At 41.0% G+C, this 17,210-nt stretch overlaps 1 protein-coding gene across 1 annotated transcript; it reads right to left on the bottom strand.

Annotated features, from left to right (window-relative positions):
- Positions 1 to 6,814: 6,814 nt before the first annotated feature.
- pgm1 (phosphoglucomutase 1) lies at positions 6,815 to 15,327 on the bottom strand. Its single transcript, XM_054602844.1, has 11 exons — positions 14,980 to 15,327; positions 13,018 to 13,180; positions 12,710 to 12,853; positions 12,282 to 12,407; positions 11,855 to 12,045; positions 11,229 to 11,383; positions 10,982 to 11,097; positions 10,736 to 10,871; positions 10,064 to 10,247; positions 9,690 to 9,824; positions 6,815 to 7,593 (listed from the first exon to the last, which is right to left on the bottom strand). The coding sequence occupies exons 1-11, from the start codon at positions 15,223 to 15,225 to the stop codon at positions 7,504 to 7,506; spliced, it is 1,686 nt and encodes a 561-aa protein (XP_054458819.1). The 5' UTR covers positions 15,226 to 15,327; the 3' UTR covers positions 6,815 to 7,503.
- Between the last annotated feature and the right edge of the window lie 1,883 nt (positions 15,328 to 17,210).

Below are 17,210 nucleotides of genomic sequence, written 5' to 3'. Positions count from 1 at the left end.
AAAAAAACGCACGACTCAAAAGTGCTTTAAATAAGTTGCGCTCTGTTTTTGGGTTGTTGTTTTTTTTCCAGCCGCTCTTTCAAATACGCACTAAAACCTTTATATATATATATATATATAAAAAAAAAAAATGTGTGAGTGTGAATGAAAGTTGTCTCCGTTTCCTCCTGGTTTTTCTGTCTCTGTTCCTCCTCGCTGGAGCCCAGCACACTTTCCCCCTCTCTGACTCTCTCTCTCTCTTCAACTGAGCGCGATCCTTCCTGCAAACTTCACTTCTCTGGAGCGACTGGTGCCCACAGAGCAGCCACATGGCTATGATTAGCCCCGTGTCGCCACCATGTGGCCACTACGGGAACTGACGCAGGGAAGCCAGAGACATTTCAAATTCGAGAAAAATGCATTTTAGATGACATGAAAGTGAACAGGACCCACACACCTCAAGAGCCTTTTTGTTTGGGTGGGGGGGGCACAAGAAATATTTATCTTTTCCAAAGCTGCAGAACAGTGGTAAAAGGATGAATTTTGTGGACTGCAGTACTGATTCCAAAGTCGAGAAAGAACTTTCAATCTTGATTTCAGAGCCAGCATGGAGGAAGAGGTCCCGGAAAAAATGGAAATTGAATTCCAACTGGGAAAACTCCATTTGATACAACTGATGGCTTCAGAACAGCAACTAAATGAACATTATGATGAGATTGTTTTGTCAGCTACTGTGTCCAAGGTCAAGAATTCATTTCAAATGAAGACAATCAAATTACTTAAAGACAACCTGATAAAGTGACTGCAAATTTAGAGAAATGGCATGATACGTATGTACAAAAGTATGAAAAAAAGCTAAATTTTTTACACTTTAATATAAGATGCTGTTATTCCGGCGAGGATGGAATTTGAGGATATGCTCTTGACACTATAACAAAATCAGAGAGTGTATCTTTAAATACCTGAAATGAATTAAGTCACTAAAAGACAGCTTCTCAGTCCCCTGCAGGCCGAGTGGTACTAAGCAGACACTCATGTTTCACATGATTTACAAGGTCCAGTATTTACAAGGACGAAAATATTCCCCAATGAAAAAATCCAGGAACATGAATAGTGAATTCAGCACGACCTTATACATGAACTTTATTCCGCTGATGATATCTCCAAGAATATTTCAGTACAGGCTTGGCTTTACACTTTTTTAAAAGGACTGTCAAAAAAGGATCCCTGTACATTTTGTCACTTAGTGTCTAGTTTGTTGAATAGTATTGTCATGTCAATGGGTTGTACTACTGTACTGATACCTGTGACAGGTTGACCCAAGCATATAAAATAGGCCTGTCTTCAACTAAACACATTCTCCTTTGACTCAAACACTGACCAAAGTTATGTGAATTAATAAACAACTGTTAATGGAGCTGAATTTATGTCTCTTTATCTGGTAATTATCCATTTGGACCTATAAAGTCTATCGTCTAAAGTGTATGGTATACTTTTTTTTAATAATAACTATATTAACTCAGTGAACTTCATTTCATTTCTATCCATGCATCACAGGTACAAAGGACAGAGACAGATGAACGAAAGAGGGAATGTAAAGAAAGGAGAATAAGTTTTCTTTTTCGTGAACAATAGCGTCTGCAGACACGCTACATACACACACACCTTTATACAATTATTAATTCCAGAGCCTTACAGTATTATTAACCCACCTCACCTTCTCCTCTACGACTACACACCTTGTTTCATTTATATCCGCTCACTTCTGGATTTTGACACATACTTTGTCTCTGCATGTGTGTCTGCACACACGGAGCACTTTGACAGACTAATACCGGGGCAGGAAAAGAATGGTTGCAATTTAGCATCTCCGGTTCTCCCATATTGTGACCTAGCACTGCTCATTAGAGGGAAATATCATCCTCTCTGAAGTGTGTTTTGATTGAACTGTTACAGAGAACAGGGATAGCATGAATGAATAATGCTTTAGACTGGATTATTTTCGACCGAAGATCTGAGGGAGGGTGTAGCCGGCTGCTCACGGGTGTCAGGGCTTCACCTCTGTTATCCCTGCTGCTTGTCAAGCCCAGGGGTCCAGGACATGGTCCATGCCCGCTACTAAGGACTCCTAATCAAAACCTTCCTTCCCCCTCCTCTCCTTGCATACTCAGTCTTCCCTGGAGAGATGCTGCTAACCAGAGCTTAGAGATAACACTGAACAAGCTTCCTGCAAGCCATTTGGTAGGATAAGGGTGTGTCCTATAGTGTGTATGGGGGGATTAAAACCTTAAACTTCCTATATCAAAAAAAATGTCAGCAGGCTTCTGTGTTGGTTCAAGAATTCCTGTTTTACTCTACACTGTACTTTGACACATCTTTGCAGTTGTCCCTGGGCAACCGTTACTTGAGTGGTTGAGAAAATTAAGGAAATGGTGATTATGAAAGTTGAGGGATGCAAAGCATCAGTTTGATGGATGCCAAATGTCTGATCAAAACCAGGGCTGCGGTCAATTCGAGCAATTCAGCATGTAAATAGAGATTGCAGTTCATTTGCTAATGATGATTGAGGTTTCAGTCTCACTTAAATGGGTTGGCCTTAACAATCCCTTCATGCCGGACGTTGTGAATTTGAAAAATGTGGAATTTTAAAGAATGCATTTCTTCTTGGTTTAATTTAATTGAGATTGAAATATCTTGAAACTGCAGTCTGCAACTTCATGGACTTTAAGTGGTTTGGAGTGCTTCTTGCTAAGGTATCCAAGCTTCTTTTGGACCACAGCAAGGAATAGTCACACTAAAAGTGTGTGAGATCGCGTGTGCAGATGTGGTATGTGTATGATTGCACATAACATTTCAATTAACACAACAAAGGGTTTTTGTGCTCCAGTGATATCACATGGAGCACATTCAAACAAACTCCAACTAACTGTCAAACCATATATGAAATTGGGCATGACTGATTGCAGTTTTGAGAAACGTGTGAGGTGATGTACATCACATGTCAGCTGTGTTTTTTACTAAGGCGCCCTTTTACATTTCCTGTTTAAGCAGCCAATTGAATTTAACCTCAGCTGTGTTTGGTGGTTTTCATTGCAATAAAGACTGTCAGAGAAGTGGAAGGGGTTTTAGAGGGGGAAGACCTCACCGCTGGGCCGATCAAGTAGTGAGATTATTTCTGACGTTGGCCTATTTTTCCACCTTGATGTCTATCGACTTCATTTTGCCTAAAGTAGGATATGATTATTAAAATTGCAACCATACATGGTGAAAGTCATCTCACTTTCATGGTGGAGTGGATTAGGGTTCTGAAGGTCTCTTTGAAGAGCAGATCCCTGAGGCTTTCTCCAGCGGCTACAGCTCATGGACAGGGAGGCCCTTTGTTTCGAAGTTGGCAAAAAATGTCTGAGTCAATCAAAGAGAATGAAAGGATGAGGATGATGATGGCCTTTCTGCCACATTTACTCAGCATTCTTTTTCTATGTTTCTCCAAAAATGTCTCTTTGTCTCTTTTACTTCACATCCTCAGATGACTTTAATAATTTGGGTTTCAATCTGATTTTCCTTGCCATCGTCTGAAAATGTGCTAGCATTTTGCGCATTCTTCAATCAGCGGATAAGTCAAGACAGTTTCCGTCCCAATTAAGACATCATTAAATGGCTGACAGAAAATATTGGCCTAACTGCATACTAAGCATCCTCCTGTCCAACCACCATCTCCGTCAAAATCAGAGTTTAACTCTGTGCTACATATTGCATCTTTACAAATGTAGGATGGGGGGAACTTTTCCAGGCCAAAAGTCTAGTCTCCATGCATTAACACAATTGGAAATCTTGAGCAGGCAACATGTTACAGATACAGTTTTACAGAACAAACATGAAACACTGCAAAAGCATCCAATTTACCAGGATTTATTTCAAAACATTTCAGAAAGCTTTTCAAGAAAAATAGGTTAATGTTGAAGCCAAGGCCACTTTATATTCTCCAAATATGTAAAGTTTCAGGCAGCAATATAATAATAGCTTGCAAGGAACTGATGTAACACACAATTCACTGGTTTGATTGTGTGTAACATTTCCATTCATTTGTTTGTATTTGTAGTGCAGCACATATGGAATGTGTAGATAGGGTGATAAAAGACCAGCTTTCCAGCTTTTTGTAGATTAAATCAGGTTAAAAGAGCACAAAAATACACTGCACAGTTACCTGCCTACAGTATCATATATAAGCCTATAGCATGTTGAGTATTTCTGTACAATCTAAAGTTATTGTTTCAATGAAGCAGTTTGGCATATTTAATGAAGTTGATGTACTTGAATGATGATGATTATTCTTGCATCCTTTGGGTTGATTGAATGCACTTATAACAAGTGGCTTTAGAAATCAGCTAAATAAATGTAATGCCTAGGCTAATATTAGCGAACATTAATTGAGATCAGTTTACCATTAAACAGCACTTGCTAAGAATTTTGCGTTACATGAGAGTTACTAATACCTCTGATAACAATAAGGTTCGTAAGCGGAACGAGTGGGCCTGATTACTGTAACTTTAGCTAACTAGCTCACTACTTTCACAGTTGATTAATTAGTTTAGTGAACATCTCAATGATTAATAAGGAAGGAGAAGGTGTGTTGCTCAGCTGGATAACAACAATGATTGAAGTAAAGTAGCTTAAGTGCTCAGGGGCTTTCGGTGAATGCTAGCTACGGATCTCAGGTGTTGCATTGAGGTTTGTTTACCAACTGTGCAAAGCGTCGGGCAGCTTTCTCGATGATTCCCAGTAATTCGATAAATTCTAACTTTATTTGGTGATATGCACTACTAAAGCAAAAATGTTTGCCATGATAATGTGGCATCTGCTTGAAGAAGAGCCCACCTGTGCAAAAAAGAAGTTTTATCTTAAGGATACTGTGTTTACATGGTAGGCTACATGCTTAGTAATTTGTGTTTAATCGGACACATCCAGCTTGGAGCCATTGAATATTCCACCCCAGGAATACTATACACTATGCACAGCACACAGTGGGAGGTCAGGGGGATCAAGCAGCTCTTCTTTAGGTCCTTTTTGATCACGACAACCAGTTGTCATTACTTCCTGGAGAACAATGCTGAAGCCCTGCTAACATAATGTGCGATACTCATTGGCCTTCTTTCTGATGGCCATTTAAGTTCTCCAGCGATGAAATTAAATGGGAATTGAGTTTCGAAGAGGCATACTTAATAAGAAGTGTCACTTTACTTATCTCTAATACTGATATAACTTCTAAATTGTGCATAAGCAAAGGAAACGACTTGCAACAAGAACCACAAGAAGCAGAGCCGCAGCCTTTATGTTCCCGAGTCCTTATTTGACTACTTTAAGAATGATGTCTTTGTCCACCGCGTTGCCCTCTTGCAGGAGAGCAACGAACACGACGCTCTAAAAACATAAGGCTCCATGCCAGCTCCAGAGAAAGCCATTTGGACATCTAATAGCCACGGACCAGGCCAGCTTAATGTAAGCCTTATTGTGAATACCAGATGTAATGACAGCCAATCCAAATACAGCCTGTAAGCCATTACGAGCCGAACAAGAGGAACACATTATGTATTGCACTATGTCAGCCTGACAGGGTCTGAACAATGCAGCATGAAAAAGTTTCCACCCTGTTAATGTGACTCCAAAGGGACTAGAGAGGAACTGTTTTAGGGCAGTTATACATCCCAAATGCCACAGAGTGTGCCTTTGAAGGCTGGCAATGTGCCAGAAGAGCCCAATCCTTAATCGTAATGTAAACACAGATAAAAGATTGTTAAAATTCATGGTCGCCAATGCTCTTAGAAATTTATGTCTGAAAGCTCGTGTCAGTAAAATAACGAAAGGTTAAATAGCAGGAACGTCACTTTGTCATACATTGAACTTTTCAAATATGTGGGAGAAAATACAACTTGAATGGTCAATTAGTTCCAGCTCAGAAACCTTACTATGTACCATGTGTTTTGGGGGGAGGGGGAGTAGTGCAAACAGGTAGAGCTGATTGTGTCGGTCAGTATGAATGACATCGGCGGAAAACGTGCCATCTATGATTGAGGCCAATTTCGCCTTTTGTGTTCAGAGAAAAACACCAAGTGTTCCCTTTTCTGTGCGTGGATGCACCTGATTTCCCACCCTCACTATTAACTTAATTGTAGCCAATTTATGTCCAGATATGAGAGTTGAGTGTGAGGAAAAAGTTGACACCAATCCAGTACCTGTGGAGTCTCAAACATCATTCTCTCATTTCGAAGCATTTAAAAAGAAGTAAAAAAAAGATATTTCATCTTTTGACTATTTGTCTTTAGATACAGCCTGTGGGATCCCACGACCTCCTGACACTTTATAACTCTAATCGTTAATCAGGATTACAGCGACTATCTCATTACACAAGAAGACTTGTGAGGGAGGGAGAGAATTCATCACTTAATGCTTCTCTGTTTGCCTCAGGAATGTCTTTGGAGAGGCATCGGCTTTTTCGAACCACTTCATTCTCCTGGAGGCTTGTCCTACAACTTGGCTCACCCGCTGCAGGACAGGATCTTTGCGTTTATCTAACAATAATTTCCCGTCTGAAAATAAGTATCATTAATACCTCCCCACACACTCTTGTTTCAGTCCCTCTTGTGTATGCTCACTTTTCTAAGCCCAGGTCTGCTAAGGCAATTAAAGCTGGCCCGAACGCTTTGTCGAACACCAGCTGGTTTCTTGAAGTAAAGGTCCAGTATGTGTAAATACTTTTGTGTGCCTGTGACAGACATCCGCATATGAATTAAATGCGTTAAAATTGTGCAACCACCGAAAAAATTATAAAAACTGATTTAAAACATAACCACAGTACTTTTTTTTTATGTGAGGTTATTTTATTAATGGTGGATGTGTTAGTTCTCAAGGCTTTAGCTGTGGATCATGGTTCAGGTTGAGAGGCTGTTTTGATGGTTTTGGAGAACAGAGGAAGGGGAAGGCACCAGGTCAGTCAGGGAGATGTGGGATGAGGTTGCCCCAAATTGCTGATTTATTGTCAGTTTCTCAATTTAATGATATGCTTCAGGAACAGATCTGGATAAATTACATGGTTGCAGAAATTACATGAGGCACACTTCAATCAGGTTTTTTAGCCCACTTTGAATCTTTAAATGTTGTTTTCTTCAATCACATTAATAAAATATGAATGTGTGACAATGTCTCACTGCCTGGCAGATAAATTATTTGAAAACTCAGGCCAATTTTTGCTTCTCTTTTTTTTTTTTTTAAAGAAAACAGCATATTAACACTGAATCTAGTCCAACACTAGATGATGGCAGTGGATAACTTTCATTGTAAGATAAACCAAAAGCGCCTCAGGTATTTTCATGTGTTCAACCTGAATGTTGTGTTTCACTTTTTTCATCCAGCTCTGTTTCTAAGAGGGCCAGGAACTGAAGCCAAGACAGCATTCAAGGGCAGCTTCACCCCCGAGAGAGCGGAGGTATCCTGTTGCTGAGGGTGAGTGGAGGCAGTGTGGCAGAGGAATCATGTGATCACAGTGGGGCCAGTGCGTCCAGTCTTCTCTTGGAGCTGAGAGACCTTCAGGGCGATGTCTACCAGGGGAGCCAGCATCACCTGCACAAAGAGAGAAGAAAAAAACACACAGAACATAGAGTTAGAACTAAAAAGTCCTCTCAAAGTGCTGCTTTTTGTCACACAGACATTTATGGGCTTTAATGAATGAACCAATCATTTAATTATCTTTATTTACAATGCGCTTTTTACAGCAGAGCCATCTCTAAGACGCTGCCCAAACGCACTAAAACAGGTATCGTTGTCAAAGCAACAGGCCTATGTCATATAAGGAAAATGGAGATATGCCTCACCCTGTCGTTTCAGAGTCCTGGAACGCTTTTGTGATTTTTGGCATAGACCAATAATGCAAATGTCAGATGCCCCAACCCATGTTTTAAAAATAAATTATGAGGTGGTAGAACTTCTTGCAATAACATATAAGGTCCAGTATATATGTTTTTTCCACATTCTCAGAACCCCCCCCCCCCCTCCAAGCTGGCTACTTTTTCCCCACAGACTGGAGAGACGCCCACAAAGCTCAGATAATAACTCCAAATCCTGGTGATACCACTCTAACATGTATGTACGCCAATATGGTTAGCTTAGCTTAACACAACAACTAAATAGTGGGAGAAATAGCTATTCAAACTCTGTCAAAAAGGTAACAAAATCTACCCACAACACATCTAAGCTCACTGAGTAACACATTAGTTGTTTGTTTCATCTCAAAAAACTATTTCTTGGCCGGGCACAGTAACAGTAGAAACTACTAAGTTACTGCACTTGACCAGGAAATAGTCAAGCAAACAACACTGTTAAACAACATGACTGTAAGTTTGTACAGATTACAAAAACATGTTCATCAGTGGGTTTTTAGAGATGCTGGTAAAAGGTTTTGTTTCATACACACAGAGCCAGGCTAGCTGTTCACCCACTTCAAGAAAGAACTGTCATCTATTTGCACCCAACATTAGATCTGAGCCAGAGAAAATTTGATAGATATTCGTATTTTGAAGAACATTTACACTTTCTTTTTTCCCCCCCCATTCTATTATCTGTAACCGCTTAACCTATTCAGGGTCGCAGGGTACACACCTGACAGGTTGCCAGATTATCACATGGACAGACAACCTTTCATTCTCCACACCTATGAACAATTTAGAGTCATCATTTAACCTAAACTGCATGTCTTTGGACTGTGGGAGGGAGCCGGAAAACCCAGAGAGAACCCACGCTACCCCGGGAGGGCATGCAAACGCAACACAGAAGGCCTATGACGCCTGGGATTCAAACCCGGGTCCCTCCTGCTGTGAGGCCCCAGTGCTAGCTACCACACCACCGTGCAGCCAAGATTAACATTACTTTATGACTTTACACAATGAAAATATTTCACACACCAAAAGCAAACCAGGAGAGAGTAGAATATTTTGGATTAAAAAAATAAATAAAAAATAAATATGAAATGTGCCTCTTTCCTTCAAAACCTGCTTGTATCTTAAGTGAACCCTGTTGGTGTGTAAATCAAACCTACCCAATGTCAGCCAACTGAACCATTAACCCATTGGCCATTTATCTGTCAGGTTAGGATTCTGAAGCAGTATGTTTCTGCTTATCTTCATTCATTGTAAGCACTGAAGAGAATAAAAGGGCCCGAGGAGAACTTTCACTCACTTTTTTAGGTCATGTCTTGCTTTCTTGTTCTACATCACATCCCTGTCCTCACCAGTCAAAACGACTTCAATGAAGTGTCTAGTTGGAACTCATACAGTTTATTTTTCCCCTGTGTTCTGGCCTTGATAAGCTGCCATAACTCTGGACTTTGCCAAACATCTCACACAATACACGCTCTGGAACTTGTTTTTGGAGAGCTCCACCCAACGCAAGCTGGCTGTCCAGCAGGTTACAGATCATTCTGGCGTGCCTGAAGGGTTCTGGGGCCAATGTGAGTTAACCTATGACCCCTATAACCTAGCTGGGTTGTCAAACTATATTAATATTCTCATTCTCTCTTCTCTTTTTCTGTGATATCCTGTGAAAAATATTTAAGAGAAAAGAAAAACTGGTCCTGAATCCATGGATGTTTATTTTCCTATCTGATGACTTCATTGTCTAGTCACTGGATCTAGCTAGCCAGGATTATTCCTTATTGTGCTGACCTGTGGGTCTTGGTAAATCTTCTGGGGGTCTTTCTCGTAGCTGTCTATGTAGAGCCTGATGGTTGCTCCCGCGCTGCCCGTACCGCTGAGACGGAAAATGATCCTAGAACCATCAGAGAAGATCATCCTGAGGCCCTGAGAGAGTGAGAGAGGAACAGAGAAAGACAGGGAAGAGATTATGATTAATGAACATGCTGTAACTAAAAGGTAAAACATAACTGTAAAACATATGGCGGTAGAATTATGAGGTGCAATAACACTGCTCCATACTGCTTACGACTTCATCAAAGTATTGGACTACATCTGCTGATTGATGTAAAACTGGGCGAACACAGAATACAGTTTTTATTGTGTTCTGCCTTGCAGCCTCTCACCTGGTTTTTGGACACACTACCGTCCACAGGGTCTGTGTAGGCAAAGTTGTCGGAGACAGCCACCTCATAAGTCTTATCACCAGATGAGAACTTCTTTCCTACGAAGGCGGGGTCAAACATTGCCGTCTCCAGATCCTTGATCATCTTGTTAGCAGCGTCTGAGTCGACCTCCTCATAGTCGTACCTGGATTTGAATTTTGACAACGTTGATGCAAAATTATAATCTGGTGTCTGACTGACATCCGACAATTGGTGATTTTAGGTCAAACGATAATAACTTTTGGGTTTTTTTTAAGGGAAAGAAATGATGGTCTCTGCAAATTCTAAAGATTTTCCTTATTTGTAAAATGATGAAAAAAAAATGTGGAGACAATAATCACATAAATACTTGGAACAAAATAAAAGTGTCTTAAAATACCTATATATATATATTGAATGTGTCTGGGCTTTTGGTGTGCTGCAGTTCTCTTATTTGCCACAAGAGTGTGCCAGAGTATCATTTGAGCAACCAATATCTCTGCATCATCCCAGAATGTGTTGTTACAAACAAAGTCCTGGAACCAACAATGATTTAAAAACAATAAAATAAAACTCAACTAGCAACCAAAAATACTCCTCTGTTGGGACTGAAGCTCACATTTCATAACCCACTCTCCAGGGATCATTCCTGACCTGGTGAAGAAGTTCCTGCCAAACTTCCGCCAGTGATCCTTCATGATCTCTTCCACACTCTGTTTCCTGGTAGCTAAAATTGACAACCATGCAAGCACTGCCCACAAGCCATCCTTCTCACGGATATGATCGGAGCCTGGTCGGTTAGCAGAGGGAGAAAAGAAGGGATCAGAGACTGAGTGAATAAGGAGGGCTGCTTTCATTTACTGGAGTACAGGCTCTATAAATATGATGACATTCAATCACCTGTGCCGAAGCTCTCCTCTCCACACAATGAAAGTTTTCCAGCATCCATCAGATTACCAAAGAACTTCCAGCCAGTTGGAGTCTCGTACAGCTGCATCTGCAGAGCTTTAGCAACACTGGAACAGATTGGCACACACAATAAACCACATAGGAAAAAGTTGATCTGTGACTGATGTGAGTTCTGCACTTTTTCAGTTTACCAAATAAAGAAAACTTTAGATTAGCTGTTATGTTGTGTGGTTTTTACTTGTCTAGGGCTCCACTGGTGGGCATACTGCGGGCCAGTCCTTTGACACCAGTCTTCTGGAAGTATGGGATGCTGGTAATGTTGGCAGCTATGACAGCCACGGAGTCTGAGGGGTTCACGAAAAAGCCGTGTTTACCCAGCACCATGTTACGGTCCTGAAATAGGGCAGAACATGGTCAATAGAAACAAATAGCAGACACGATTTGTGACATTTCTGAAGTAGTTTCCTGAGCTGTAGTAAATAGTTGTTAATTGGCAATGGGTAAGTTTAGTGACAGGCCTTCTGAGGTTTTCTTGTTGAAGTAATTGAATCCCTGCAATCCTGTTATATATTAAAATGTGGTCTGTTCCTTTCATGAAACATGAGAAAAGTGCAAGAAAAAACCCGCTAAATAAAACCATTCACTGTCTTCTAAAGTTCATTCAGTCTCACACCAGAACTCAGGCTTATTAATTATGGTCTATTAAAAGAAAAAAATGAAATAAAAACGTAATGGATCAGTGTTTATAACATACATTTTATGTGAGCTGACACAATAAATTCAAATCCATTTTAACAATTTCACAACTCTGTTGATTAAATACTGTCCGATTAAACTGCTGCTAAATAACCTTCATTGACTTACACCATCACCATCAAAGGCCGCACCGAAATCATATTCTCCTCCTTTCATGCTGTCGACCAGATCTTTAGCGTAGGTCAAGTTGGGGTCAGGGTGGTGGCCCCCAAAGTCCTCCTTGGGAACACAGTTGACTGCTGAGCTGGCAGGAGAACCCAGCTCTTCACAGACTATCTTCTTTACATAAGGACCAACCACTGGAAAGAGAGAGAGAGTCTTTAAAAAATGACCAATACACTGTGCTTAAAGTGTTATGAAGTAGTACTACTAAGGAATAAACCACGCAACTTACCATCTGTGATAAGCTGTTTTTACACATTCTTTTAAATTTAGGTACCCAGGTTCCACTGTCTGATGTTTAGGACCAATACTAGCCTTTGCAATCTATTTTGTCTGTGACAAAAGTCTGAAGTTGCGCTGTGCTGTTTCCTACCTCCGTGCATAGCATCCAGGCGGACGTTGATGTGATTGGCTCCAGAGAGAAGCTCCTTCAGTGCAGCAAAGTCAAAGATGTCCCTTAGCATCTCAGCATAGGCCTTGACAGAATCAACAATCTCCACTGAGACAAACAAAGAGGAAACAGAGCACAAACAGGATAGCAGATGTTAAGATAAAGACGTTGTGTGGCTACCTAACTTTCATCACAAACCGGTCAAACTAGTATTATGGACTTCTGATGGATTTCGTAAGTCGCCAACTGCATTCATTCATTATATCAGATTACCAAATCATGTTTAAGAGCAGTGAAGAAGCTCTCTGTCAACAAGCCAAACCAATATTTGCCACAACGTTGCAGGTGGCTGGTAATAAACCAATCCTATTTCAGGGGACCTCAGACCCCTGCTCTCCATGCCACTGTACCTGTGAAGGGCTTGAAAGTGTCCACTTCAAAGACCTGCTTGCCGATCTTGGATAGATCCGCTTTTAGCTCTGGGCAGATCTTATACTCCTGTAGGGTTTTGCTGACCTCAAATATTTTGTTTGTGATACCCTCGGGAGCAGGTCCTGTGGACAAAGACAAAGGCTGTTGGAAATGATGAGCTGAAATATATACTGTGGAAAATACAGACGATGGTGTGGCAAATAAATAACACTAGGTCACTAAACTCATGTGACAACTTAAGTTTACCTAGTGTGCTTAGAATGCACAAAATGCAGTCTCCACTCACCTCCACTGGCGATGTTGTACTTAATGCCAAAGTCTCCATTGGGGCCTCCGGGGTTGTGGCTGGCTGTGAGGATAATGCCACCCACTGCCTTTGTCTTGCGGATCACACAGGAGACTGCTGGGGTTGACATGATGCCATCCTGACCAATCACCAGATGACCAATCTGAACGAGGGAACATAATGCACAGGGACACATAAGTTAACGTAAACATGCACATACACAGGTGAAGACGGTAAGTTGAAGTGCAGCTAAATGTTTGGGGACAGTATGAAATGATTTAGTGTCAGTGAACTGAACTTCTCTCAGTCCGTTCTTTTGATACCAGTCTTTCAGGTATGTGAGGGTAAACAAAGGAACTGGTGTGCTCAACTCAACTGTCTTTAGTGTTTAATAGGTGCCAACCCCAAAAATCACACAGTAGCAAAGGAAGTAATGCACACTTGCAAATAAGTATGTAATACTTGGCTCTGACTAAGGCTAGGAGAATTATTAAGGGATCATAACCACACGGATAACAGCCTTTCCTCCCTGTTGAGGTTGAGAAGAAGGTACCGGATGCACAAGGACAGCACTGAGTGGCTCTGGAAGGGAGGTCACGGCCTAAGAACTACACATATATTCATTACTTTTCTATATAAAACTCTTTTTAATGCACAGAAGGAACTAGCAACATTTCATTTCACTGGAATTGAAGCCTATTTGCTTACATGTGACAAATACCATTGATTGATTGACCTATATTTTTTGAAGTGTTACTTTACAAATCAGCAAAACTACTTAAGGGTAAGGCACAAAGTAGAAATGCCAAGAGGTTACATCATAGTAGAATAAGTATATCTTGTAGAAAAACATTTAAAAAAAAAATTGTAACCATTATCAATTTTCACTATCTCCATCCAGGAATTCCTTTTTAAAAACATAAAAAAAAATGGTTTGCTATGTGTCAACATTTGAACAGAAGTGCCCCGGTCTGTGCAGCTTTGGCAATGCCAGTTTCTCCACTTCTTCATTTCCTAACATCAACCACTTGTGGAGAAAATGAAAAAAGATGAAACCTTATGCAACTTCAACCGACAGGCATCGCTGACCAAACCCTGCCTTTACTAATCTCTGCTTTGCACTAGCTGTCAAACAGACAGTGTGTCTACCTCATGAGAGAGAAGGTCACAGATTCAGTCTAGACAGCCACCACAATGTCCTGTGCAAATATGACGAGGCTCCCTTAAGCCTGCATAGATATGTACTATACTTGGGGATGAAGGCCTTCGATGTTAAAATGCTTTTAAATGTTAAATAAAAAAGGGCCAAACATACTGTTTTCCCATGTATGCTGCAGACATTTTGCAGGGCAACGTGACGTGAAGCCCCGCCCCCTTCTTGGCACAAAACGTTTCAGTCCCATCAGAGTTAAAGCAGCAGCTCATTATGAAACACCACCACGTTAGGCTGCAATGCTTCCTTACTAAAAACACTCAATCATGTCTTTTAATCCCTATAGTGAAGAAGTTGCCGTTTAGAGTCAACGTGTTGCGTTAAATGTCAAAGGTCATCATTTGACATCCAAGTGGCCTCCATCATGCACCTTCTCCAAAAGATCACCGGGGTCAAGCTGTCATCCCCGGACGGGTGTCAATGGCACCTTCGCTTGAACACAACGTGAATGGTTGTAGTTTAATATCAAATAAATGGAAAGTGCATGAGTGACAGGGATGCCATTAATGCTGCAGCAGTGTTTACGTGAACAGTGCACCCCTTACATCTTTAAAAAGTCGTCTGAATAAATTAACCACACCTGTGGCCGCGTCACTACAGTATCTTAAGCTGACAATGCAACAGAAACGTTACAATTAACATATATATCAATAAGAGACTTCTCCTGGTGGCTAAGCTAATAAGCTAACTAGCCCACACACTACAGTATGAGTGAGTTACACAACGTGTCCCCTTCTTCTCCCACTGACCCCGTTGGCAGCGGCGATCTGGACGATCAGCTGAATGGCGTCTTTCATGAAGAACCTCCCGTCTCCTCCCACCACCACGGCGGCCGCCTGGCGCTCTGCAGGCTCGATGACGGAGAGGACGCTCTGGATGAAGTTCTCCGCATAGTGCTGGTTCTGCTGAAACACCGTCACCCTCTTCCTCAGGCCGCTCGTACCCGGTTTCTGGTCCGCGTACGGCTTGGTTTTCACTGTGGTTACTTTCACCATGTTGGTGAGCAGCTGTAAGTCACCCCCGTGTGCTCCGCAGTGATCTGGGCCGGGGGAAGAGGCGAGTGCAGCGGCGGAGCAGCCTCACGTACACACCGGACAACCCCCCCCCATAGACCCGCCCTCTGCGTTTAAAGGGCAAGCAGAGACTCACTCACATGAATGTTTGACAGATCGTTTTGTAGTTTTTTTTTTTAATGATTAATTGGATAATCATACCTGCTTTGTATTTATAACGTAGACGGCTATGTACAGTAAATAAATAAATCATTTGGCAGTGTGGTAACCTAATGGTGCTCAAGGCCGTAGCCAGGACTTTTGGAAATACTAAGGTCGTGTCCCCCCCTAGGACACCCTACCACCCTACCACCTTCAAATGTTTTTCAACAATTTTTTGGGAAGATTTTGTCTATAATTGATGAGAGACAGTAGAGAAGCTCTCTTATTCATAAGGCAGTCAGTCAAGGCTGCAGGGGTGCCAATATATAGGGCTACTGCAAAAATAACATTTAAAAAAAGTGCAAGTTCACAATAGCTGCGTCCATATAGATGCATGCATCCATGCGTTCCTGCATTTATACACACACAACATCACAAACACTTGACCATGGCAATAGGTAGGCTAAAGTGTAGCGGCATGGCAAAGGTCACCTGTGCAAAGGACCTCGGTTTAGTCCAATGATGCATCCCACCAGTGTCTACGACAACCAGTTCATGAGTAAGAAAAAGAGCAAAAATGTGTGTTTGTATGTCTTTCTAAAACTAAAAGCGGCTAAAAAAACACAAGGTCATCTGGAAAAAAAATTGAACCTCAATACATTTTCATGCAGCAACACACTGCGGTGGCAAATCAAATACATGACAATTCCTGGTAAACACTTATGTAACATGCAAAACATATTTCTATCCTTTACCTTGCAGTGGTCATGCAGAAGATAAAGTAATTGACACAGTAGTAACTTTCCACAGCTGTAAAGTATTATATCAGAGTATTATAAACAGCGGTGTAGTGGGACTGATGCCTTAAAAGTCATGAATCCTCTACTCAAATTGGACTTTGTGGACCATTTTTAACGGCTTACTGGGCAACCTCCATTGGTAAGTTACATTGCAGTCTTAATCTCCACATAGAAATGCAGATGAAAAAAAACAGCAGTTTCTTATGTAGGGTCTATGAAGATTTACATTTATTCATGCTTGAGTGGACTTTTACAACCTTAAGGTCAAGTCCTATGAACAGAAAGGTCAGTGACTGCATGGTTTGTTGTCCAAAACAAGCTACTTTTACACAAGCTAGAACATCTGAATAGAAAGTTAATAAAATAACGAATTCTCTAATAAGTCAATACAATTTAAATATCACAAAGCTACCCTTACAAATACCTAGTGAGAAAGATATTGTTTTACCATGCTATATTTGAGTGAAAGGGTGAATATCACATGGAGAATGTTGTGAAATAGTCCACTTCAGGCCACCGTTGTTTGCCTGTTGCATCAGTGTGCTTGATTATCATAAGCAGAACAAAGTTTAACCTCAGACCTGCCATGATGAAAGCCGGGTGTGTGTGTGTGTGTGTGTGTGTGTGTGTGTGTGTGTGTGTGTGTGTGTGTGTGTGTGTGTGTGTGTGTGTGTGTGTGTGTGAAGCTTGTTTATCAACCGACATATATAGCTGTATATACACATATATATGTATTCTTCAGCCTTAAGCCTTTAGAGCAGAACGAATGCAAAGTAAATACCAAGAGCAGAGTCACCTTACTCTCAGTTCTATCAATCTATAGCAATAGTTAAATCTATATATTATTGCCGGGTGATTGATTACCTGTTGCTTTTTTATGCCACTGTTGATTGACTGGCATTATTTTAATCTTAGAAAATCATGGAACTGAAATTATAGTGAAATAAAAGTTCTACAGCAAAATTACAGCCTGAAAAAGAACGTTAAATATCTAAAAGAAAATACACCACATAATGATTCTAATTG

This window comes from Anoplopoma fimbria, chromosome 8 (genome assembly GCF_027596085.1).
Source record: "Anoplopoma fimbria isolate UVic2021 breed Golden Eagle Sablefish chromosome 8, Afim_UVic_2022, whole genome shotgun sequence".
Lineage (NCBI taxonomy): Eukaryota > Metazoa > Chordata > Actinopteri > Perciformes > Anoplopomatidae > Anoplopoma > Anoplopoma fimbria.
The sequence above is the reverse complement of the archived record's forward strand: the minus strand, read 5'-3'. Positions and strand labels throughout refer to the sequence as shown.